The sequence below is a fragment of the Chamaea fasciata genome, unplaced genomic scaffold (assembly GCF_029207755.1).
Source record: "Chamaea fasciata isolate MVZ Bird 193981 ecotype frontalis unplaced genomic scaffold, bChaFas1.0.hap1 SCAF_14, whole genome shotgun sequence".
Taxonomy (NCBI): Eukaryota; Metazoa; Chordata; class Aves; order Passeriformes; family Sylviidae; genus Chamaea; species Chamaea fasciata.
This window is the reverse complement of record NW_027094099.1, coordinates 17,927,822-17,954,517: the sequence shown is the minus strand read 5'-3', so window position 1 is coordinate 17,954,517 and position 26,696 is coordinate 17,927,822. Positions and strand designations below refer to the sequence as shown.

Genomic DNA, 26,696 nt, shown 5'->3' with positions numbered 1-26,696 from the left:
TGCATCGATGCACAGGGACTCCCTGCTCTTGCGTCCAGGCTGGGATGATTTCTGTCTGCAGCCACGTTCTGTTAGGTCTTGGGTCTCAGCAGGCAGCATTTGGGTAGTTCTGCTGCACGAGGGAGAGTGTGGCAAAGGCCAGATGCTCTCAAGGCATTGGCAGCTCCCCTGGTACTCTCTGCTCCTCTAAGTTAAGGCAAACAGGGTAGTGGGCTGTTGAATGTTGGGGATGCTCCCTTGTGTGCTGTACTGGGACAGCGTGGGGACAGTCTCTCTCCAGAGGTGCAGCGTTTTGTGAGTTTTATAGAAATTGTGAGATACTACAGTATAAAACAGTCCTTGGGCCATAGGGCCCCTGTTCGTTTCCATGCATGGTGTCGAGGTTGCATTTATCCAAAAATCTTTCCTGCTCACAGGAGAGTACCCCAGCATCTACAACTGATGGTGATATAGTTAATTTTCCAATAAGTGAACTATAATAAATACCGTGAATATACTAAATGTTCTCTAGGACTGGAGACACCTGCAATTGTGCAGGAGAGGCTGGGTGTGCTGGTGATGAGCAGCACATTCAGTCAAGCCTCAGAAAGAGGAGTGGAGCAGTGCAGGCATTCAAAGGGTTTCCAGGTGCCACCCTATAGGGACCTTTTCAGGAAGAACCCATCATCCTCCTCACAGCCTGGTTCCTTTGCTTGTGCGGGGCAGGTAGAGCACCGGGGGCTCCTGGGGATGTTCCCTCTGACCCCTGCTCTGCATGCACTGAAGATGTGTTCATTACTTTCACAGGATGTTTATCATCCCTACGTGGAAGCAGCCCCTACAGGGCTCTGTGCTTTTTTCTGCTTCTGAAAGCAGCAAACCCAACAATAAATCACGGCTCAGTAGTGTCCATCAGGGCTGTTCATTGCAATGCAGTGGGGAGGTGACCTGGATTTGGCTCACAGTCATTTCATGTGTTATGCAAAGAGTTGAGAAGCCACAGTCCCAGACCAGACAAAAATTTGCCTCCTGGTTGACTTGAGTCATGAGGTAGAAGGTTTCCCCCCTACTCCTCTTGTAAAATATCTGTTTCATGTTCCCTCCCATGGGCAGCTGCTGTGTCCCACTGTGAGGCATTATCTCTGTTGTCTCCCTTTCATCCCTGTCCCAGGAGCTTGGGACAGGAGAAAAAAAACAGGCCAGGTGGAGACTTTGTTCCTCAACCAGAGAACTCTGTATGATGTGCTGTCTTCTCAGCCAATTTTAAATTCTTCCAGTCAGCTTTGACTGCAGATGAAAACAAAAGACATGAGGATGCAAAATGTAGAGAGAACAGAGCCTGGACCATCCTCCATTCATGCTCTGAGCCATCCTGTTAGCTCCAGGGGAAGAAAACTATAGCCAAAGCAAAAGGGAAATAAGCACTTGTTTGCAAATATTTGAAATAAAACATGTTCAGGACTGACCATTTCTCTGTACCTCTGCACAGACCGAGGTGGGTCATCCTCCCTCTTTTCTCTCACCGAGTATTTTGGTTCCTCTTAAATGAACTACATTCCTCTGAAATGTCTTCCTTGCTTCAAACTCTCCTGAGTCTTGCAGCCCATATATTCTTTTGAGATCTGAGGCTCAGCATGGACAATAGAGATTTGGGATTTTCCCTGCTATGATTAGTGGACAGGGGCAGAGAGGATTTTCCTCTGTGCTGGGAGAGGCACGGCCGCTCTTTAATATTTCCCTCCCTTTCCAAAGCTGAGAGAAAGGCGATTTTTCTTCCCTTTAGATGTGAGCGAAGGGCCCCGCTCCTGCTACTCCTGGAGAATTAAATAGATAAATGGGCGGCGCTGTTGTTCACGCTTCAGTATGCACAAAGCAACTTGCATTCAAAATTGGGCTCATGGCAGTTCAGCAACAACCTCTCACAATAGCGTCATTAGACACGCAGGGCCGGCTCGCAGGCGCAGAGGCTGCTCTGCAGCTGGACTAGCCACCGGGCTGGCCTGCCGTGGGCTTGTTTTTTAGCTTTATAAAAATGCATCTTAAAAAAAAAAAAAGTATAGAAAGAAGATTCAGTGTCTTTTTCTTAAAGGCTTGGGCAGGCGTTGCTGTTTGAAGGCAGGGGGAACAGAGGAGAGGATGGGATTTGTGGTGTCCACACGCCCCCCTTCTTTTGTGCCAGCTCTTTCTCATTGGCAAATCCTCCAGTTCCAGAGTGTGGAGGGGACAAACAAGAGACCTGAGTCTGCAGAGCCTTCACCTGCTGACTTCTTTGAGAATGTTCCCTCGCAGGTTGCTGACTTTGTGGTGAAAGTCTCTTAAGCCAAGAGGGAATTTAAAATTTAATCCCTCTGCTTGCCTTGGCACTGGTGGCTTTCAGGAAAAGGGATTGGGTACTCCATGAGTCTCACAGATATTGAACGTTGGTTCTGCTGGAGCTCTCAGCCTGATTTGAGAGTGGTTCAAGTTTGGCATTAATTGGCATTGTGTTCATTGTGTTTTAGAAACAACCCTGGCTTCTGCTGGCCTGAGGAGGAATTCAGTTTTTTTAGTAAGTTCAGAAATTCAGTATAAAAATCAGCCACTCACCATCATCAGAATGGAGCCAATCTTGGAGGGGGTCAGCTTGCCCGTGGCTTGTTCTCTGCACTGGGCAAATAATTTGCCTCCCAGATTTCACCTTCCTCAGTTGTAACAGATGTAAGGAAGCCTGCCTTCCTTGATAAGACCATCTGGAAGCCCAGGTACTGGAGGCACATCCCCATAAAACTCTGTTCCTTATACTGTGTTAACTGTGAGGCATTTTAACCATGTGCCTCCATTGGAAAAGGTCTGAATTTAACAGGTTTAACAGGTTGGTGACAGAAATGTGGAGAAGGGGTCTCACTTGTGGGCTGCTATTTGTGGACAGTATGGCATCCGTGGTGGTGTGGATGCTCCCTCCTCCCCAGCACTGTCTTGTGTCAGAGCCAGCCTGGGTCTCTGTTTCCCCATAAGTAATTTAAAATCAAGAGGCAATTTGATTCCAGAACTAGCTGGCCTTCCCAAATGCTCTCTTAACACCATGTTTGGCATTGAACCTTTCAAGTCTTCTTCCTCTCCTTGTGCCTGCACAATGTTTGTGTTTTAATGACTCTAAAGGCCTGGGATTTGCTTTGACATACCAAGTTAATGTTTTCTTTTTCTATATCAAATCTAGGTCAATCTCTGGCTTAGCACTAATGCTGCACTGAGCAAAAAAGGATTGGCCACTAATGGTTTCAATTTAGTTTTTTATGGAGTAGAGAAAATTTCACTCGATAGCTATTTTCATTTTTATTCCATTGGCCTTTCCACCGGGCCTGTTGGGATGGAGAAAGTGCTTGTGATTTGATTAGAGGAGACCCCAGAATGAATCCTCCATGAATATGGATGAGGATAAGAGTTCCGGCTCACCTGTGTTCATGGGACATGCCTTCAGGGACTGCGTCCCAGTGGGGGTTTAGTGGTAGGCAATCCCAAGCATGGAGGTTTCTTTATGGAAGAGCCTCATCTGTGATCCAGCATCATCCTAATTGAGGTCCTTAGTTATATAGCACAGGGGAAGGAGAGGAGTAACTCCTCTGCTTCATGTGTCCGTGTGCCTGTAGACAGTCAACACTCAATCTGAATCTAGCCTTGGCCAACATCTTTTGGAAGAGGCTTCTCCATGCCTGCAGCCTCAAAGAGCTGCCAGGACCATTCCCTGTCGGCTGTGAGCCCCAATGTTCTCTTTCCCTGCCCTGTGGCAGTCGCTGTGTACCACAGCCAAAATCCAGGTGGGATGATAGCAGAAGCACTGAGACATCACAGCTTGGAGCATTAATGTGGAGCAATGAGTGTGCATGTGATTTATTTTTATGGCTTGATGACACAGCAAGATGGCAGAGGGAAGTTTAATGGGAACGGGGTGACACTCACCCCTCTGATGATGGTAAAAAAGGCCTGGGCCAGCACCAGTCCCTCCACTGGCACATGGACACTGCATTGCTGCGTGGCAGAGACCGCTGGCAGATGGATTAGTGAGTGCCTCCCCTCTTAGGGGCTTGCGGGTGAATATTGTGATTGCATGTATTTATTTTTAAAATTATTATGGCCATTAGCATAGAAATGAGCTGCAGCTCCCTGGCTGCTGGCCAACCCCACCCGGGCTGACGTGCAGCTCTTCTCCTTGGCGGCTGGAACAAAAGCGCCCGGCTGGTAATGGGGTCCTGCTGCTTGCCACGGGAAGACAAGTGACAAACAGGAGCAAGCACTCTGCTGCATGAGTTTGTTACAGTCAGTTGGGACGTATATAAAAACCTCACATGGATCAGCAGAGATTTAGCCCCTCCAGGCAATGCCCTGTGAGGCATCCCTCCTATCTCTCTCCTCTCCTTCTCCCCGGTGATTTATTCCTGGGCTGAAAACCCAGTAATCACTCACACTGAAGTTTTGTTGCTGTTTTACAGGAGATGCTCCAAAAGTCTTTTGTCTCTGCAACTGTAAATAAACTCGTAAACCTGTTTTAAAAATAGCATTTTGTAGCTCAGTGCATGAATTTTTAATGCATCTTCTGCAAACCAGCTGGTCTTGGCAAGGGTCACAGTGTTTCCTAGGCATTTAACATAAAACTGTGCTTCAAAGCCACATTATAGTGTCGTTGAAGAGTAATATTTTACTTAACATCCTCATAACTGAATTATTTATAACTTGCCATGTTTTATTCATGATAAATATTAATACTGGTGTCTTTAAGAGTAGAGGTTATTGCTGCAGTTTTACCTATAAGAGGTGATATTATTGAAATAAAGGAATGGTGATGAATTCTGCAGCCAGCAGAGCAAAGTCTGTGCAGGGGCTGTTCTCATTCACACCTCCCTCTTTTATCAACCCTGTCAGCCACCAAAAAACCTCAGTGCTGAGCATCTGTACATTTGAAATTAATTTTCCTGCAGGCATCTGAATACCTGCTTTTTAAAGAAATTTCTTAGAGAGCTTTGTATCATTCTCAGTAAATCTTGGATTCATTTCTTGGTGAGGGTCCATAAGCTTTGGCTTTGCAAAAATACTCACCCTGGTCTGGGTCTGCAGCCTTGAAATATTCTTCAGGCTCCTGTGAACTGTCTTGCCGCAGGCACCCATGGATCCCCTATCTTTTGAAGCATCCCTTGCCACCTTGGAAGGGACATCACCTGGTGTGGGAGACTTCCTAACAGCCTTTGGGCTCCTTTCCATGTCTGCATGCTCTGAGCCATGATCAGTCTCATTGCAAGGCTAAATCTATATGAATTGGGTAAATTGCCATTGCACCATTGGGCTCCATCATATGCCAGAGAGGATAATTGCATTGGTTTTTATCTTGGAAAAGAGAAATACAGTTTTCCATGATCTTTCACCTTGTTCTGGTGTGTCTCCCCATCTGGCTGGAACATTGCGTAGCCGCTCCCTGGTCTGGCTCCCCCCAGAGCCAGGTACGTGGGTGGGGCTGGCTGCCCATCCCACCCACATACCTACAAAACCTTCCCATCCCTACAGCTGTGCAGGGCTGGGGCTTTGCTCCATGTTACTCCATCAGCTTAACAAATCTGCCATCAGCGGGTTGCGAGCGGTGGTTGCGGGAGCAGCGCAGGTTAATGCAACACATATTTAATGTATGATTGCTAATGGCCATCTCCCATCTGCCTGAGCCCAACTGCAATTTGCAGATGAATGATTAAGCTGCCCTGACACATAGGCAGCTTGTTCCTTCGCAGATCCACAGTCATTGCACTTGATGCATGTAAAAGGGGACGAGGCTTTCTTGCTGGAGAGGGGTGTCATCGGGCTGGGGCGGCAGAGCAGGGGGTTCTCTTGGAGTTTGTTTCGTATGGTAATGCGAGAGACCTTCCTGTGGATGCAGCACTTTAAATGAATCATGAGCTCAATAACCACTGGGATGTTTATTAGCTTTGAATATGTTTATTGCGGAGTCAACAGGCAGCACCTTCCAATTAATTAATAGTAATAATTACGGTATTATTTATGTAGCTCTAACAGCGTGCCAGAGTGTTTCCGTACGGTGGTTACAGCTGTGGCTTGCTGGAACAGGCTGGTCTGTATTCACCCTGTGTGGGCGTGCTGGGCTTCATCGTTTTCTGTCAGGTGGTCCCAGCCCCAAAAGCCTGGCTTTGCTGAGCTCTTGGCAGCTGCTCTTTCTTTTGACTGAATGCTTTTGCACCCCAAATGTTGACAACAGAAGGGCAACGGAAAGAATCCATCTCTCTTTTGATGTGGACTAGGATCCAGACTGCTCAAGCTATTGGGAATAACCTCTGATGAGTGCTAGTGCAGTGTCTGTTTATTTCGCTGCCCCAGCAGACCTTGCTGAGAACCATGAGGGTCTTGGAGCAGTCTCCTGTTCTGGTTGAGCCAATCAGTTCAATGTCCAGAGGCAGGTGGGCCTCTGGAACTCAAGAACTTTCCACTAGTCTTGTTTTTCCATGCAGAAGGTTAGACTGCAAGCTGACCTTCTGCTCTTACATTACATTATAGTCCCATTTGCATTCTGTGGGAAATGAGGGTGTGTTTCTAGGTCAGGTGAAGTTGCTGACATCAGTTGTTGGATCTTTGTTGACATGTGAATAATTTTGTCTCTCTTTTTGTCTTCCAGCAATGTCTGACTTCCACATCCACCCTCAGAATGCAGTGGTGGAGGAAGGCGGTGTAGCCAGATTCCAGTGCCAGATCCATGGCTTGCCTGAGCCAGTCATCCTATGGCATAAGAACAGCATGCCAGTCAACACAGACAACGAAAGGTAGGACATGTCCAAGCCACGTGCTGCTGGCTTTTCTCCAGGTGGGAAAAGATGGCCAGCCTTTCTACTGCTTTCACAGTTGTGCTTGGACACAACTAACCTGGGCTAAGGGTCTTGGCCAGTGTTTCCATCGTGGAAGACTCTTTTGCTTAGTGTGTTGTGGCTTTTCTGATTTGGTTCTTCTTTTGGCCAAACACCTTGTAGGGATGCTGTCATTTCCCAGGAGAGGTAGATAAAGCTATTAGCTGATTTTGAAGGGCTTGCACTGACTGTCTCTGATCAACCCTGCTCCAGATTTATATTCCAGCACGGAGATCTTTCCAGCAAACCTCAAAGAGCTGAGTAGCTTTGGTATCCTTTATCCCTCCATGGCTCCATTTTGTGTAACTCTTTCTGAGACAGACCCATGACTTAGGATCTTGCATATGGGTCCTGGACTCTTACAAGTGCCGAATTACACTGTGGCCGCTATTCCCAGGTGGACTCTCTCATGTGTGGCAACTGGCGAGCTCTGCAGAGAGCTTCCCACAGCACCCTGAGCTGCCATTTCCCAAACAATCTCCTAGAGAGAAACTCCAGCTGCCTCCCTTCCCAGCCTAGACCTGGAGCGGCACGTCGGCGCTTCCTGTGTTTGACAGGCTGCTCCCCTCGCGTCGGAAACGTCCCTCATCAGGGTTTGGTGCTCGGCGAGCGCGGGACAGGTGGCAGGAAACGCGTGCCCGCTGCCGGCAGCCCCAGCTGTAGCTCGGGAGGCGCACAACCAGCGGTGGGAGACAATCGCTCACAGCACACCTCGAGCACGGATTGACGTCCCTGCCTTGGGAATAGGCGAAACCAGGAAGCTGTAAATATTTTCCTGAAAGCCCCTATTCTTAAAAATGTCATTTCTGCAGCAGAATGTGGTTGGGTTCTTTGGAGGCAGGAGAAAACACGAGGGCTGGAACAATGCCTGACCTTCTCAGAGTGGCAGTGAACTTACAGTAGAAGGACCCAAGAGGCCCAAATCTGCTGTGGAAAACTGCAACTGTCAGGTTTTGTTTTTCCTTGCATTTTTCAGCTGAGCTTTTTTTAGCCCAGTGCGGGGTTGATTTGTTAAACTTCATCTCCTCTGAAGGCTTCTTACTCATACAGGTGCTGAACTGGGGATGTGGTAGAGCAGAGCCACTGATTCGAGGTGACATGAGCAGAAGTAAGGGGTGGAGAACAGTGCTGGATGCCTTGTGGCATATCCCAGTGAGATGTTGCAGGACAGGTGAAGTTCCCTTGAAGTCCTTCATGCATCATTGATCCTTTCCATTTGAGCCCAGGAACACAGTTGTGGAGATGGTCAGAAATGTTGCAGGGATTTAAATGTGACCAGGACTTCTTGTCTCCAAGGCTGGGGAACCCCAGGGCTGAGGAATCCCAAGATTTAGGAGCTCCAAGGCTGAAAAACCAAGACTTTTCTCCAACCCAGAAAGGTCTGAGCAGTGCTTGTTCCTGCTGCTTCTCCTCTGGGGAAGAGAGTTTGCTCAAGCCCTGGAGGATGTGGCCTAGGAACATTTTCCCTAAGTTTGTGTCCCAATTTTGAAGAGATTTGGCTTTTCATAAGAGTAAAGTTACTGGGGAAGTTTTTTATTGTCATCTCAGTAGATTAATCTCTGACACCAGAGCCTGGGTGATGAGAGTTGCTTCTCTAACTGAATTGGATTTCTGCATTAATCATGCTTGGTGCATTTCTGCGTATAAAGTGTATATAAATTTGTATGCCGAGTCTTGCACTTGGAGGCTTTGAAGGCAGAATAATAGCTTTGGAATTGAATCTTCTAATGCTGTGGGCAGATTGTTAACAAAAATGAAGGCTTCTTGTAGTATAATTCATCCAAAACAATGGGCATTTTAAAGTCCCAGAGAGATTGCAATCAACTTCGGGCCGTGTAAAACTGATTGCTGTCATGCTGCCACTGACATGGAGCTGCGCGTTTGGAACCCGGCACAGGGAGCAGCTTATAGGCACTTAACCATATGCTGATATGGAGAAAGATATTCTTCATCTTCCGGACGGAAATGGATTATTAACTCATCACAGTGTAATGACTTACTACCAGCCAATTTAAACAAGTGGTTGCCAAGCAACCTGTAGTGTATGTGTACATATATGTGTGTATGCACGCGTGATTTAAACGTGCCTGTGTTTTAAAGATATAAAATATTTATTGATGTTTACATTTGCCTGCTCAATATTTATTTTAAACATACCTTTTCATGTGTCTGAGGCTTTAAGGTTATATGGATTTGAGTCTTGGGCCTGGAGTGGGGAGCGTGGAGCACAGGTTTCTGATGCCTGTCCATGGTCACTGTGCTTCAGCTGATGAGTGAGAATTCCCACTCATGTGGGATAACCCTAGTGTGAGCTGTCTTCACATGCAAATGCACTGCCAGAGCTTTTTCACAGGTTAAAAAGGAAGCATCTACTTTGTAGTCTTCTAACAAAAAACACCATTTCTCCAGGATGCATCAGGAGATAAATTATTTTCTTTTACTCCCCTGTAAAAGGAGACCAGAGGCTCAAGTATCCAAAAAGAATTAAGAACTGATGCAGAAGCAGGCATGGGCTCAGCCTAAAGGGGTGTTGACATCTTGGTGGTATTGGCACCTCTGCGCTGGGATGCAGGGAGCCAGCCTGCCTCGCCTGGATGGGTGTGCCGCCTGTTGTCACATCGTGTCCTGCTTTGCAAGCTTTTGATTCTGTTTTCTCTTCCCACAGGTACACGCTGCTTCCCAAGGGGGTTCTCCAGATAACAGGACTAAGGGCAGAAGACAGTGGGATATTTCACTGTGTTGCCACCAATATTGCTAACGTGAAGTTCAGCCGTGAGGCCCGACTCACCGTGTCAGGTTCGTGCCAGCTACGCTGTCCTGGCTGCCTTCCTGTCTTCTTCCCACTGCTGTTCTGTACCAGGACAGTTTCAGAGAGCTTCAGGCTAACACACTGAGAGGCATTCTTCTGTCCAGCTATAACACCTTCCTTGTTCTGGATTGTTATTTGTTAAGATCCCCTCTAGTGAAGGACATCCCAGATTCCCTGTGGAAATGGAGATTGTATCTCTGGAGATAACCGGCAAGGGAAGTCTGCCCAGGGATAGTTGAGTGGGTGTTTCTGAGTTCTTCCTTACATGCAGCCAAAGGTCTTTCCCCTGACCTGCGATTCTCTGTCCGTCATATACATGTAATTGCTGGTACCAGGAGCTTGTTACCCGGTTTTCCAGCATATAGTCACGCCTCACAGCTTCCCATCACCCTCCAAAACACTGCCTGCCCAGTGGTTCTGGAGCAGAGACTTAACACCTGTACCAAGTGTCAGATTAGCCTCTGCTGACTGTAAAAAAGCAGCACGTGTGAAATGGGGTGAAGCCGAGGGAAGAGTGATGCTGTGTGTATCAATTCTGATGGGGAAAGGAAGCAGGTTAACTGGTTCTGAAAGACCTGGGAGCTTTGGGTGCCTGTTACTTACCTGTTTGCTTGATCTATGCGAACAGTAGCCACACGGAGAGGAAAAAGAACAGTAAATTATGGATGTGGTGAAGTTCTTTGTGTCAGTTTACTGGCCTGAGTTATTATTTCTCGCAGGGCAGAAAGCTCTAGTTGTTCTCATCCGACCATCCCTCACTGCAGATGGATATTTTCCAGGTTTCCCGTCTGTGAAACATTTGTGGTTTTTTCTCCTCCTTAAAGCAGTCGGATGATGAATACGGGCACAGTGTGTAAGTGTTTGTTGTGGGGTTTGGACCATGCTTCAGTGCCTGCACTGCTGTAACTGGACATTTGCATGGAAAACTCATTGCACTGGGTTAAACCTCCATGGAAAAGGTTTATGCTCTGGGGTGTTTGCTAAGAACACACAAATATCTGTTAGATCAGGACAGCAGGTATGTGTTAGCATGTGAACCCTGGGCTTTGGCACGGCAGCTGAGGCTGTGGTGAGCCACAGAGGTGCACGGGGCATTGCTTTGCTGGTGTGGGTGTTGTGTCAGTGAATACTGGGCTAACATGAGTGCTGCTGTTCACATGGCATTAGGCATGATGGGGTAAGCAGAGTTCTTGCTAATCTTTTGGATCACCTCCCTCTTGTGTCATCGTGAAGAGAATGGTCTCTCTGCTCTTCTTGATGGCAGAAGGGCTCCCACTTTTCCCTGCAGGGCAGCAGCTTTAGCCATTGCTTCACCAGCAGTGAAGCACCAGGTCTGCCTCCCTGAGGTTTCCAATCTAAGCCCTGGCTGGGGGGGGAGGAGGGAGAGGGTGAGAATGGGCTCTGAAGCCTGTGCCCTGCAGGGCACTGCCACAGCCCAGCAGGAGAGGAGGAGGAGGGTGGCTGCCCGTGAGGGGTGAAGCAGCCTCCTTGCAGCGCTCTCCCTCCTCTCCCTGGCAGTGGTGGTGGGGCTGCCAGCAGTGAGCAGCACAGAGATGTCTTCCAGTCCTGCTGATTGATTATTTTCAAGTGCCTGCTCAGCAGAGCTGCTCCCGAGGGGGCTGCCTGCCTCTCTGCACGGACACCTTTCCAGTGCGAGCTGCAGCTCTCTCTGCTGCTGTCCTTTTGATCAAGATCTGGCAGGCGATGCTGCTGGAGTGCCTGTCACTGCTGGCAGTGCTGGGGACCTCCCCATCCTCACTGTGACTGCTGCTGGCGGAGTCCCTGAGGACCACAGGCATCATTAGAGCATTTTTCCCCTTTCAGAATAAATCCCCGCGCTGCCCTGAACCCTGCTGAGCTCCAGCAGCGCTCGCCTGCCATGAATCCCTCATTTTGTCACTCCTTCCTTCCTGACCCTGCATCAAAGGGCTGGGCTGGTTGAAGAAGGAAACCTCCTCCTTGTTGTTGGGACATGTTTGGTCCCTTTGCGTGGTGCTGGCATCTGACTGCTGTGTCCCAGTCCCTGCTGGCCCTGGAGCTGTCACTGCTGTGGGTGGTGGGCTCAGCAGCAAAGCTACGGGGCCATTCCATTGTCTTTGCAGGAGAAGGTGAGCAGTGGTGGAAATGCCGCTTCCAGAGTTGGGCAGCATTTGCTCAAACTCAGGGAGCTGAATCCACACTCAAAAACCTGAACGTCTGTTTAAGACTCAGAGTAGAAATCAAAGAATGTGATTTTTTAATATTTTATTGTCAAAGTAGTGTGTCTCATAAATTCTTCTTTGAGCTTGGCTCCCGTTTGCTGATATTCTTGGGTGACCTTGGACAATTCATTTCATTTCTCAGTGTTTTGAAATATTGAAATCGCTATGTAATACGCTGATAATACCGTATTATTCTAAGCGTGAACATTTAGTATTGTGATTCAGAACAATAAATCTACATGGGTTTTAAAGGCACTCCGAGGTACTGAGGGGAAGGTATTGTTTTTCAGATCTCTTGGGGTTAACCAGCCGGTCATATGAATTTATTGTGCATTCTGGTTCTCATCAAAAAATCTGCATTTTATGGCTTGCAGTGAAATGCATTTAGTGAGAAAGTCAGCTCTTAAGTCACGCTGACACGGTGATTTTTCTTGGATTTTGCCCATTTACACACAAGCTTGGAGTCGCTTTATTGCTCCCTGCTTAGCCCCCGTAGGAACAATTAACAAACGAGCTGCTCTGTTGTGTGCTTGCCCTTGGACCACTGTGGAATCCCCCTGCTATGCCCTGATTCCAGCCCCTGAGCTGCTGTGGAAGGGTAACACTCAAAAATGCCGGAAGAAATTGTTTTTCTTGGAGAAAAGACCCTGTAGATAGATCTGGGTGCATCACTTCTCTGTAATGAGACTTTTGAACGCTGGAAAGTCCATGTACAGGAGTCAGTGTGGGTTGGTCCCTCTGGGAAGACCCAGCCAGGGCTGTGCTCCCCAGCCCTCCCTGTGCCCCACTCCTGCTTGGGGGCAGATGACCAGCCCAGGTATTTCTGTTTGCAGGTGTACAGAGCTTTTTTTGCCAGCAGCTGTAAGATTGATGGAATTCCTTAAGCACTGCTTTGACCTCAGCATTTCTGGAGTATAACCCAGCTCTCATCAGAGGTGGGGAGAAAGAGGAATGCAGAGATTTTCAGTGTTCCTGTTTACTGATGGAGAACTGAGAATGTCTCTTGAGTTTCCTCCTCTCCCACTTCCAACAAATGGGACTAAAGGCTGCAGGGACATTTGGCTCAGGGATAAGGCACTTTTTAGGGACTCAGGAGATGTGGGTTCAGCTGTGGTATACATAACACAGGACAATGTTTTTGTCCCATGCTACCATTCTGTCTTGTGAAATGTGTTTTCTTTTGCCTGTCTTGTGCCTGTCTGGTGCTCAGGGTTCTTGTGCCAGGATTTTGCTCTATTACGGGTCTGTACATCCATCTTGCGCAATAGGTTTTATTCTTGGTTGCTGCCACTTGGTGCTACTATAGTGCAAATTAAGGATTAGTGATTGTATCACGAGCAACAAATGTCAGTTATATCAGTGCAATGGGATGCATCCTCTCCCTGCAGGAAAATGTGGCGTGCAGTAGTCAGAGGAGTTTCCTCTCAGAAAGGTCCTCAGCAGAAGTCAGGGACTCCATCACTCCTTGTACCAGGACAGATCTTTTGGAGCGAGTGACACCAGCAGCAAGAGAGGATGCTTACAGAGACAGACAGTCATTGTGGTCCATATGGAGTACTTCATGGCTTGAAATGCTGAAAGATAAAGCAGCTCCTTCATTTATTTGCATTCCTGCTGTCTTGCATGTTGTGTTTTCCTTACATACCTTATATATATATATACCTTATACTATATATTTCCTTATATGCACATCTTCTCTTTGCAGTTGACAGTGCAGTTCCTTCTTTATGCTGCTGATATCCAAATGTTAACAGGGCTTTTTGGGGCTGGATCACTGGTCCAGGGGTTTTCCCCAGGAATAATCAAGGCACACTTTTAACATGTTCAGTATGACTGTCACACAAACACTGTGCTCCTTTTGTTTCATGTACATCTCAGATTTATTGAGGGTTATGCCAGCCGCATGATTTAGAATCCTGGAATGGTTTGGGTTGGAAGGACCCTTAAAGATCATCTCATTCCACCCCCTGCCATGGACAGAGACACCTTCCACTAGAGGAGGTTGCTCTGAGTCCTGTCCAGCCTGGCCTTGAACGCTTCCAGGGATGGAATCCACAACTTCTCTGGGCGACCTGTGCCAGGGCCTCACCACCTCTTCCAAATACCTGACCTAAATTTCCCCTCTTCCAGTTTGAACTCATTACTTCTTCTCCTATCACTGCAGTTCCAAACGAAAGAAGATATGCACTTAGAAGAGATGTACTTAGAGGGTGCCTGAAGTTCCCTTTAAACAAGAGGGAATCAGAAGCCTTCTGACGATAGTGCTGTCGTTACAGGCTCCCACTCCACCGTGTACAAGGACCCCATGATCCTTGTGGGCCCAGAGAACCTGACGCTGACCGTGCACCAGACCGCGGTGCTGGAGTGCATCGCCACCGGCAACCCCCGGCCCATCGTCTCCTGGAGCCGCCTCGGTAAGCCCTAGGGGTCACTGGGATTTCCTCCTCCTCCTCCTCCTCCTCCTCCTCCTCTCCATAGCCATCATGTAGGAAATAGGTAGGTGCCACTGACTGTTTTATACAACAACTGATTCACCCTCTCCCTTCCCACAGAAGGTAATTGTAGGCTTGAAGTGCTTTTTATCCTCGTGTCTATATTTCGTTTTTTCTCTCTGCCAAGATTCTGTTTTCAGCTGTTAGAGAAGTGGGTTGGTTAAACCTGTAGATGTTTCATGAAAGGTGATAATTTTATCTTTTCTCAAGTGACAGCATCTTCTTCTGCTGCATCAAAAACATCACCACTGTTGGCCTAGAGAAGCAAAATCATACACAAACACATCTTTCACATAAAAACAGACTTGAAAGAAATTTGCTGCCTGTTCAGGGAGTTTTAAAACAATTTTAAGGGGGAGAGAGTGTGTCTGAAGCCCTGAAAAAACAAATGCTTGCTGCTGGGGTCCGTGACATGTTTTTAAATCAGCATGGAAACCAGAGACAGTGTCTGATGGCATCATGCAAGTGAGGAAGAGCAAAGGGCTGTGTTTCTCTAAGGTTTATTTTAGCTTCTAATTTTGTGATGATAGCTTAGAAACGGCTTTGCTCAGAGCAAGACTTCCATTGCCCCACAGAAACCTGTGCTGATGGATTTTATCTCCCAGAGCTTGTAACTCTGCCTGTGTGCACAGTGGGGTTGGGTTCAGTTAGGATTTCCCGAGATCTTGTGGTCCTCGAGGTCACATCGTTTTTGGGATGCTCGCCTCCCAGTGTCTCCTAAGGTGGCTGCGATGCACAGACAGGGATAATTCAGTCCCATGCTGCTGTGCTGAATGTGGAACTCCACCCCCATGGCTCTCCAAGGCTGAGGGTCACCTCATGGGCAGCGTGACTTCCAGCTCCAGAGCTGCCTGCCAGGGAATGAGGACTTGCATCCAGTACAGTTGCACATTTTTTTCTGTGTTTTCCCTCCTGGTATCCTCTAGTGGCTTGTAAAATCAGCCTTTGTATGCCACTAACTGGTATTTTTGCCTCCAGAGCCATAACCATCAGATTGATGCTGTTTTAAAAATTCCCCAGATACTCTGTATGACTGGTTTGGTTCTCTTGGACACAAGGCAGCTCTATGTTAGTGCTCAACTATAATAAACTACTTTATAATTGCCTTAATTATAAGTGCTTATTACCTTCTTCAAAACACTTGTCTCTGTAGCGCAGCGCAATAATGAAGATGTAATAGCACCGTGTGATGTTTGTCTGGATGGCCTGAGCTCAGCATTGCCTTCCACCAAAAATAAATACCCTCTCCACGCTGCTTTGCAGCACAGCAGCAGAATCAGAGCTACTGAATGGGAAACAGATCCTGTTATTTTCCCTTCCCTTCAGCAGGAATGTTTCCTGTCCGAAGCATCACAAGGTCTCATTTAAGATGACAGTGATCCTGACAGCGACGCGGTGCACGGGCTCTCTGATGACTTGGAGGGTTTGTCATCTCTTTGTAGCCATTTCAGAATCGCTTTCATCTCTCCTTATCTGTGTGATCATGAGAAAGGAGAGGGGTTTGTGCTGGACAGGGAGGTCCTCAGAGTATCTGTCACCTCTGGCTTCCTCCATGTGAAGGTCTTCTTCCTGAAGTTCCTTCTACAGATAACTAACTCAGCTTAGGAAAAAAATCACCTTTAATCCATTTGCAGAAATAAAAAAATCCACAGACACAAAGTCTTAGAGAGATGCAGCTGATTTAGCAATAGGAATGGTTTAATTTAAGCAAAAAAAAAAGTCAATTCTGTGTGAGTATCTTTCTTGCCTTGTAGAAATAAGGAAGAGCTATGGCATTGCTGTTGTGCTGGGGCTTTGCACAGGGCACGTTGCCTTTTTGGAAACTCTCTCTGAGCCCCTTTGCTCACAGTTTTGACATTGTGGCATTTCTTCTGTCAAAAAGGAGCAAAAGAACAATTTTGCTTTCACAGCTTTCTGGTACAGGGGAAAGCAAGCCATAAACACCATTTGCAGTTCTTGCTTTGGCTTTGCTAAAACCTGGCTGGTTTTCAGTGGGAAAGGCAGCTATATTTTGCTTGAAGGAAATCATTCAAATTCTGGGCCAGTTTTTGAGTGTCACACAATCAATTTTGAATTTAATTTCTTTGGGAATATGTTGTAGCCCCTGACCACAAACAGAATTCCTGTGTCTCGCTGTGCATGAAATGTCAACATTCATTAGAGAGCAGGCTCTGAGAGAGATGTAAAATCATTAAGGGTTTGTTCAGGGAAGATAGGGCTTTTCCTTTCAGAGCTACGCACTTCAGGCTTGGACCTATATGTGTGCACAAATGAATATCCTGGGCACTTACTGCAAAGCCTTTTGAATGAACGACGATTTTAATGTATCCTTACCCTTTAACTGACAGGCCACTGAGCTGGCCTCCATAAAAGGTACCAAGGCAGAATAATAAACTATTTAGAGAGATACAGAAAAGTGAGGCGAGAAAGAATGGACAGTGATTATCTGATAGCGTTATACAGAAGTTGTCAGAAAGGGCCGCACAATGGGAAGGAAATTACTAAAGAGGGAGCCATTCAAGAAGTAAACTATACAACAATTGTAGGAGCCAATTAATTGGTAACTTATTGGACACAGAAGCTTGCAATAGATGGCTGACTGGTTGACAGGAGCACCGTTCCCGTAAGTGTTTAGAAATAATAGAGTAAATTTCACCACTTCACACACTGAATAGTCAACTGTTGCAATGTACTCTAAATATGCTAATCCACAGTGCCCAGTGTCCGCAGGAGCAGGAGACCCATGTGTCTAAAGAGTGGAAGGCTACTATGACACAATACAAAGAATTCACAAAAGACCTAAATGATCAACATTAGAAAGTTGTTACTTTCTTTCTACTTGCTACTTATAAAGAAAGGCGTTGGTGTTGTTGCATATTCATACCGCCTGGCACGTTTTAAGGGGGCTCCGTAATTGGTGCTGGTGTGCCAATCACTCGGTTAGCAGGCGGAGAATGGGCTCCAGAAAGCATCACATACACCTTGGAAAAATAAATAATGCGGCTCCCAAACCGCAGGCGTCTTTCATCCAGACTTCAGCCCCACGGGGAACATGGAAGTACCTAAAGGGGCCTAAAGGAAGGCTGGAGGGGGACTTTTTGCAAGGGTGTGCAGTGATAGGACAAGGTGGGAATGGCTTTAAGCTGAAAGAGGGTAGATTTAGACTGAATATTAGGAAGTTCTTCCCTGTGAGGGTGGGGAGGCCCTGGCACAGGTTCCCCAAAGAATCTGTGACTGCCCCATCTCTGGAAGCGTCCAAGGCCAGGTTGGACAGGGCTTGGAGCACCTTGGGATAGTGGAAGGTGTCTCTGACAAGGAATGGGGATTGGAATGAGATGATCTTTATGGTCCCTTCCAACTCAAACCATCCCATGATTCAGTGAAGTCTCTATTTGTCTATAGCCAGAGCATCTTTTGGGAGCATCTCCCATTTGAAGAATGGTCTCCTTTGTTAATTAGAGGTCTGTCTGCTCTTCGTAAGAGCTAAACCTCCCCCTTTTGTCCTCATCAGCTGTGGGATCGAAAGAGAGAATCTCTCAGGCATTTCCCTCCAGACTGGCTTTTTTTCAGCCCTCAGGTTTTCTGCTTTTGTCTTCTATAAAAGAAGTAGAAGGTCATGTTAAATGAGCACTGGTTTCAAGCCTGCCTGGATCCTGACAGCTTTGGGAACTGAGCAAGTGTTGGCTTTTGCAGTCTTTCAGATCTCCTCCATGAAGAGATTACTTTGTGGTGGCAGGTGATGCCAGAAAGATGGATTTACAGGGTTTGGATTGCCTGATTCGAACCATTCTTCAGGTCTCCGTGTAAAGAAAACAGGGTTAAAATAAATAGCAACCTTTGCAAAGCAGGTGTGAGACATCAGTCCCTCAGCACAGCGGTTCTGCAAAGTGCTGAGCTTTCAGGATGCAAGGAATTCCTTGTGTAAACACTCTGTATTATTTATATGTGTTGTCAGTGTTGCTACGTTGGACTAGATATTAGCTGAAGACCTTCTGGCTGACTGCAGGATGGCTCAGGCCGAGTGAGGCACAGTAGAGTGAGAAGGATGGAACAGACTGGGAAAGTGGAGATGTTTTTGTAGAAGCCCTTTTCAGTGCTTTTGGAAAGGGAGGAGTTGAGTGAGAGGTGTCTGCGATGATCAGGCACAGTGATCTTTGCTGGCTATAGAGGTGGCTACACTGACCCAAATGGCAGCTTCACAGAGGCTTCTGAGCTTGGAGGGCTTTGTTCTCCAGGGAAATGAAAGATGTGTGGACAGGAGTTATTTCCTCAGACCACCAGGCTTCTAATAGTTGGAGTTGGAGAGATAACTGAGGGCATGTTGATGCCAGTATTTGGACTTTGGTGGGGGGAGCACCTGCTGCAGGCTGAGTCTTTGCATGCTTAAATGATGGAGCACGTTATAAATAATACAGTAAAACTGCTGACATTCAAGTCACATATTTTTCAAGGCAGTGATATGATGAAGGATCCAGGTATGACCACTTTGCATCTTTCACTGGTCCCATCCCTCCCTCAAGAGAGAGATTTGATTTTTACACCTATTGTAAATACGGACTTTCGAAAGGTCTAATTTAAAAGATGAAATCAAGTTCAATTTGGATTTAATTCAGAGCTCTTTACACTTCAGTTCAAATGCTGTGTGGAAGAAATGGTTCCTTGTTATTGCTCATTAAATGTGGGACAGGTCATGTTTTACTGTCCTTTTTATGACTGAGCCATTTACTGCGGCGGTGGCTTGGCCAGCAGTGTGATCCTTTAATGACATTGTTTTTCTCACTCTAAAAGACCTGAGCATTTTTCTTTGCAATGCAAATAATGAAGAGGTCTGGCATTTCCTGTCTAATGAAGCAATGAAACCTTTAAGCTTCAAATTTTCCTGAAAAACAATATATGCAGAGCATGGCAGGAGATAGGTTTGGGAAGTGTTTTTGTAGCTTTCAGTCCGTGCTTTGCGGATGTTTCCTAGCAGGATGTTGCCTGGAATCTGAAATGAGATCCCTCGCTCCTATGGTTGTATTGCACGACAAGGTTTTGGTACTGTGGGGGCTACAGGGATGGCTTTAGTGAGGAGCTGCTGGGAGCTTCCTCGTATCCCAAAGGAGCCAATTCCAGCCAGCTTCAAGATGGGCCCAGCACTGCCCAAGGCTGAGCCCATCAGCAGTGATGGCAGCACCTCTGGGAAAACAAATTTAGGAAGGGAAAAAGTTATTGCACAACCGCAAATTGCAGCTGGAGAGAAGAGTGAGGACATGTGAGAGGAACAGCCCAGCAGACCCCAAGGTCAGGGCAGAAAGAGGGGCAGGAGCTGCTCCCGGGCCAGAGCAGAGATTCCCCTGCAGGTTGGGGTGCAGCCCACAGCGGGGCAGCTGTGCCTCTGCAGGCCATTGAGTTCCACAGGTAAGCAGAGATCCATCTGCAGTCCATGGTGGAGTAGGAGTTTTCCTAATCTGTTCCAGAACCTGTTGGTTATGAATGACCCAAGTTCTCTAATATTTTTTATTATGCAAAGCATGATTTTAAATCTAAAGCATGTGATTGCAGGGTAACTTTCAGCTAGCCCTGTGTGCTATCTGTGTTAAAGTGTGAAAGCTTATGGCAAGATTATGACACAGATTTTGGAGCACAAGACCAGGCTCTTCTACTGTTGTAGAGCGCATGAGTATAGAAGTCTCATGGGGAGGTCAGACGGGGATATCACCAGGGCTGGTTCTTGCTTCTCTGATTTCTGTAGGTTCTTTAAACTCCTCCATGAGCAAACTTGAGAAATGAATTCCTGATTCCTGTCTGGTGAAAGTGTGCTCCCTTTAACTGCTCCTCCAGTAAAAATCCTCCCCTGCCTTGCCCCTCTGCTCAGACACCCTGACAGGTGCTAGGCCTGATTTAGAGCTGCCTTTGTCAGACAGTGTCTTAAAACACAAATCAATGAAACAATAGAAAGCAATAGCCTGATACTAATGAAACACATTGTAATTAGAGCTGGCTGGGAATTTCCAGAGAAAACAAGAAAAAAGTGAATTCCCTGATACTGAACTGTTTCACATGCCTCATATCCAGCACTCAGGGTGGGGCAGCCCTTTTCAGCTACCCTTTCAAGCCAGAGTAAATGAGATATAACCACCAGCTCAAAGTTTAGGGCTCCTCAGCCCTAAACTAGTGTGTGTTCAAGGGCTAAGGAATCAAAAATTCCAGGGTTCTCCTGTTTTCAGAAGCCACAAAAATCCATCAAGAGTTATCAGGTAAAGTGGTGTAACTTCTAGGTCAGGTAATCTGCAGCTCATAAATTGCTGGTGGCTGGGAAAGTGCATCAGGGAAGCACTGCAGTAGGTAGGTCAGGAGTTCTTCCAGAAGCCTCTCTGTTGGAAATAGGCTACTGAGCTGCTTGGATCCCTGCTCATTCTAATGCAGGAACTCAGGCAATGGCTCAGAGAAGCTGAGATGGTTTAGCTTGGTTTAACCACTCTGTTGAACTGCATTCTGGGTGGTTCGTCTTAATCTGAACACATGGTTGAAAGCTTTCACTTTTCCTGTGGTGGTACTTTGGGTTTTTAAGCAACAACAAAGAGTGATTTTGGGCAAACGTGTAAATAAGGATCTGGTTTCTGCAGAAGGTAGTTCTAATAAGAGCATCAGCTAAATCCCATTTCCTTTACTTGGCAAATGGCAGTAGCAGAACATGGCACCGCTCCATAAGTACTCAGATTGGACCTCACCGAGGGCTGTGCCCTGGAGAACCTCCCCCAAAGGTCCAGCATGTGACTCTTGTCCTTCTCCCCTTCTTTCAGACGGCCGCCCGATTGGTGTGGAAGGGATCCAAGTGCTGGGCACAGGAAACCTCATGATCTCGGACCTCACAGTGCAGCACTCCGGCATCTACGTGTGCGCTGCCAACAAACCCGGCACGCGGGTGCGCCGCACCGCGCAGGGCAGCCTCGTCGTGCAAGGTGAGCCCCTGGGGCCCTGAGGGCTTGGGCTGGACAGGTGCTGACTTCACTTCTCTGGTGGTACCAGACAAAGCACTTCTTTTCTAGACACGTGGTTTCCCAAGTGGGTGTGTGTCTGTGTCCCACGCAGGTGAGTCGCAACCAGGTATGGTTCAGGCTGAACCATACCTGAGGCATCAGCTGTATGGGCTACAGTGATTTCTCACCCCATCACAGGCATTTCTTTGTCTTAGCAGACACTGGTTGTTACTCGTTATTAGACTTGTGCATCTCAGCAGAAAGCCTGAATTAATCAGCCAAATTTGTCTCATGGTCCTTAGTGATACAAGAACATGGTCACTGTTCTTATACTGGACACCACTGAGTGATAGATGTGACTCCTGCAGTGGTATGCAGCAGTGGACGCCACTCACAGGGTATTGCTTTCCAGCTGAAATGGCACCAGTAAGTCTAAAACCATTTCCAAAAAGTCTCTGAGACTGTTTGATGTAGAAGTTGACACTATGTCTGAGCCAGTTGTCAGGACCTAGTGAAGCACCCTTTGGGGGCTGTGCCCATGGGATACAGGTGGCTCCTCTCTCTTCCTGCAGCAACTGTCCTGAAATGCTACTTGTAAAGGGCAGTTCAGCCCAAAGTAGAGATCAGCACTAGGGATAGCACACGCATCCCTTCCACATGCTCAGTAGGACCAGTCTCCATGGTGAGGGGAGCCAGGCAAGCATTTGAGAAGGCAAACCCAGCTGGCAGCATGCTCTGAATGGCAGCAATCCACCCCTGATTACAAGCACTCACCTCCTCTTCAAGCTAGTCCACTTAAAGCATCTCACGCTCTCATCAGTTCACTCATTAACTATTGACTGATGATATCCTGAATCTAAAATTACACACCTCCTGCCGGAGCTGCTAATTGAACCTTTCGTGCCGCTGATGGGGAAAGTGCCCTGCTCCAGCCCTGATGCTCACCCTGCTCCAGCCCTGATGTCACACGACAGATCGAGGGAGTCGCCGGCGGTGATCCCGCCAGCCATGGAGGAGCAGTGTAGAAAGGGTGTAGAAAGGGCTGCCTGTGCCTCCTGAGCCCCAGGTGCTGAGCAGACATGAGACAAGGTGAAAACTCACTGTTTCTTTTGCTCTTGGATTTCTGGGTGAGCAATGCAATGAGGGGACCTCCCAGCTGGCACAGCTATGAATCCCCTTATTAAGAAACATCAACCCCAGCATGAAGAGCGACCTCTCTGTACTGATACAAACCCTTTAGAGCTGCTGCAGGACAGCTCTGCACATGGTGCATGTAGGAGAAGTCTCCTAAGCCCAAATGCCAAGCTGGTGTCCAGGATGCAGGGAGGCAGACCGAAAACAAATTACTTGGAAAATCCATGAAGTTTTAAAAATACAGCTATTGAATATGGTTGACTGCTCCTGTTAGCAACTGAATGAGAGGGTGAAAGGTAGCACAACTTCTCATTGCTGCAGATAGCAGTTTTTAGTCTTTTTGGAAATTTGAACATCAGCTCTCAAGCAACTGGTCTAGTGCTGGAGTTCAGCTGCTGTAGAATTAGTTTGGATTTTCTCCTGGCAAGCCAAGATAAGAATTTGTCCCTAAAATGTCACTCACAGGGCCGTTGGAGCCCAGTCTTTCTGTGGAAGAAGGATGTTCCTGCATTCAGCATCAGCAGAGGAGCTGGCAGTGGTGTGGTGAAGTGCGGCCAGTGTGTCCTTGGCATAGCCTTTAGACAGGACCTGCAGTGTCCAGGATGCCAGCCTGTATTGCCCATCCTTAAAATGCTTTATGTGTTTTAGGGAAATGTTCCCCAGGCAGGGTAATGGCAGACCCTGGCCAGGCTGCTGAGCTCATCCCAGGTTTGCTCACCCTCCCTCTGGAAGCAGTTTTTCCTGTCTCTGCATCTCATTTTGCCTGAATTTTCCAGCTGAGAGGTACAAATGATTGCTGTTCAGGTTGTCTGGGAAGAAAACAGCAATAATGACTGACATGGGAGACTGTGGGTTTTATCTTTGTCAAGATGTCAGCGATGCAAATTACATCCGTAAAGAGAAGAAAAGCAAAGAGCGGGCTATCAAAAGCCTGGTTGGAGAGGAAGTTAGCACAGGGCCAGGACAATACGGCATCCTCAAAGCACACCAGGCCAGGTACTTGCTGCCTTTATGCAGGGGCCCTTGAAGTGCCTGGAGGCACAAATTAACTTGCCCCAGTCTTTTGAAGGAGGGACGTTTTATAGGTGGGAAACTGGAGGAGAAAGGGCGATGTTTCCTGTTGTAAGGCAAGGAGTTAGCGGGAGGCTGGAACTGAGACCACATCCTCCCTCCTGGTACCAGCGGTGGTCCTTGTCCCATCCAGCAGCTGCGTGGGCAGAGGTGTCCCAACACAGGGCTCTGCCCTTCCTCCAGCAGTAATGTTCTTTGCATTGCAGGTTTTCCTTCAGATAATCTAACACCATCCTATTATCTTCCTGGGAATTCCTCCTCCCTCCAGAGGAGAAGACGTCAATCCCCCACTCCTTCCCTCCCTGCCCTCCCTTGGCCATTTAGGCTCCTTTGATCTCTTTTGTAAGGTTCTCACACAAGCAAGTTTCCATTTTCCCTTCAGATCCCGGCGCAGCCATTTGAATATTGCTTTGTGCTGGGCTTCGAATGAAAGTCTCACGGGGGGAGTTGTCGAAGGGCCGAATGCGGCGCCGGCTGAAACCAAGGAGGGTGGGTGTGTGTGTGTGTGTGTGAGGCGAGGGAAGAGTAGGCTTCGGTGGCAAGGGAAAAAATATATCAAAGCACTTTCCCTCTACCTCCTGTGCAATCTTTTGTGCTTTATTATGTGTTTGGTGTCATAACAAACTGATGGGCTGTGAATGGCCAGATGGTCACCAGTGTTCTCCACTCCACGCTTCATTTCCTCCTGAAAGCTATGCAGAAAAATGAGATCCCATCTCATAAATGAGGGCCCATCTTAAGGACATGGGTTTGAAGGCTCTGCTGACAATGCCTGCCTTGTTTGCCTTGCTTTCTGTTGGCAGGACTGGGCAGCGCTCCTTGGTCCAGCAGATCCGGCCACCGCTGCGCTTCCTGATGTTTCTTCCATCGTTCTTGCTCGCTGGCATCACAAGCCTTGGCTGCGGGCTGGAATTCAGCAGCAGATGTATTGCAGTTGCTGTGGTTTAGACTTGGCTCTGTGGTACTTGGTTTGTCCTTGAGTTTAGCCCTGAATTCATTCTGCAAACCAGCTTCAATACGTGCTGTGTGAGTCAGTGTCCCCCATGGAACAGTTCCCTTCCTGTCCACATTTTTCTTCTCAAGAAAAGCCACCACACAGGGACAGGTGGGCACTCAGATCTTGTCTGCCAGGATGCTTGAATGAGCTGGGGTGTCTGATCCCTGTGGAGCATTCTTCCAGGACCACACTTGTGGGGTGACATGGGAACATACTCTGCTGCTGTGGAGCTCCAGTCTGCACCTTGATGGGACAAGAATTTCATGAGGGCTGCGAGACAGGCTCCATGAGAGCCCCCTTGAGTGTTCTCTGCCTGTTTTCCAGGGGACATGGCCACAGTTTCCATCTTTGGCCCTTGCAGTCCCATCGCTGCTTCTGTAAATTACTCAGGCAAACATCTGACTATCCTCTATAGTGAACAGAGAGAAGCCAAGTGAGCAGCAGTTGTCTTAAATCTCCTGTCACCATTTGCTGTGCTTGCGTGACTTCCCCATTGACCTGACTTCTCCTTATACCCTTGCTGTGGGTGCCAGTAGCCTAATTTACGAGGTTTTGTTGTTTCCATGGTTTTCTTCCTTCTCTTCACCCCAGCTTCCCTCCCCAACCCTGCCACTCTGTCCACTTGAGAATTAATGAATTAATGACACTTCATACTGAGATGCAAGAGGCACGGATTGGTCTGGCACCAGGGCATTGGCTGTCAGTGCTCCCGTAACCTTAGGATCTTCTCAGTGATCCTTGGGACCTTCTGTGGGCCATCAGGCACTGCCATAAGCACCACACCACAACCTCATGGCAAGGACAGCAAAGCTTCCTGATATCTTGGGGGACACACTGGTTGCTGCTCCCTGCTGACATGTCCTGAAAGAGATGGAGCCCGTCGGGGTCTCCCGTTAGAAGCTGATGGTTGCAGTGCATCTCCATGCTATCACAGTTTGCTGAGTACAGTAAAAGCTATTGAATCACTTCATTAACCATTCTGGGGGTGGTATTAAGTGTTATTGCTTTTTGATACCAATGTCATGCCTTTAAATATTCATTAAAACTGCATGATCCCCTCCCTCCCATTAAGTCCTGAATAATCAGCGCTTTGGTTTCTTCAGACTTCACAAGCCAGGCCTGGATCCTGCCCACTCCTCTTTGTCACATTTCAATCCTCTGCTCTTAACAGTGATCTCCATTAATATCTTTATTAAATCATAATGGAGGGCTGAGAAACACTTCCTCTGGCTGCCTGCGATGGCCTTTTGGCACGTAGTGTGGAAGGGGCAGAGGTGTTCAGGGCACTGCGGGGTGGGATGGGCCCTGACAAGATGCTTTGTTAATTATGAGTGATTAGGAGGGCGAAGTGCTGGCGGTGGGCAGGGTTTGGCTGAAGGCAAGGCTGCCAGCAGGCAGGACTGGCTTCTGCTCCTTCCCCACTAACCCAGGCAAACTCTTGGATCCTGTCAAAAACGTTTGGAAGGGCAGGGGAGAAGACCTGGGAGAGGAGAAGGGATGTTTTTCTGCCCAGGAAAGGAGCCATTTGCCCTGGGACCACATACCAGCAGTTTCCTGAGGGCACCTTCCTCAGGGCACTGGTTATGAAGACGGGTTGGGTGCATCCTGGTCCAGGTAGCAGAGGGACACCTATTCAGTCCATGTCCTTTAAACTCTCTCTGTTCTCAGACCATGTCCTCTGACTCCATGGGTTTCTGTTTCAACCTGGGCCATTTTGGCACTACAACTTCACACTGTTGAGACCTCAACAGGACAGGGCAATGTCTGGGGAAAGCCGGGAAGGGCAGGAAGAGTGGAAGGACAATCTGTGTCTTGCAGCAAGGGATGCCGTGGATCAGGGGACAGCTCAGCACAGCAGAGGTGGCAACCTGCTCCCCAGAGAGTTTAAGCAAGTTAAACCGGGTCTGGGGTTGTGTTTAGCAAGACAGGAAAGAGGAGGGATGGCAGAGGGGAGCAGGGACCTGAGGAACTCGCGTGGCCATGGCACCAAGCAGTGTCACTGGCACTGCGCCAGCGGCCGCAGCTGCACATTCGTTACCCCGAGTCACACGCGACACTGCTCCAATTACTCCCTCTTGACACGGGCTAATAAGGGAGGATAAGGAGAGCCGGCGGTTCCAGAAGGGTTATGCCGGATGCTTCTTTCCATATTTCAACTTTGTTTCTGCTGGAACAAATG

General features: G+C 47.8%; 1 protein-coding gene across 1 annotated transcript in view; it reads left to right on the top strand.

Annotated features, from left to right (window-relative positions):
* Positions 1-26,696, top strand: part of IGDCC3 (immunoglobulin superfamily DCC subclass member 3) — a 95,522-nt gene that overhangs the window by 49,921 nt on the left and 18,905 nt on the right. Inside the window, exons 6-9 of the mRNA XM_066196628.1 lie at positions 6,626-6,770; positions 9,517-9,647; positions 14,138-14,275; positions 21,139-21,297. Coding sequence (XP_066052725.1) covers positions 6,626-6,770; positions 9,517-9,647; positions 14,138-14,275; positions 21,139-21,297 — 573 coding nt within the window. The remainder of the gene's footprint in view (positions 1-6,625; positions 6,771-9,516; positions 9,648-14,137; positions 14,276-21,138; positions 21,298-26,696) is intronic.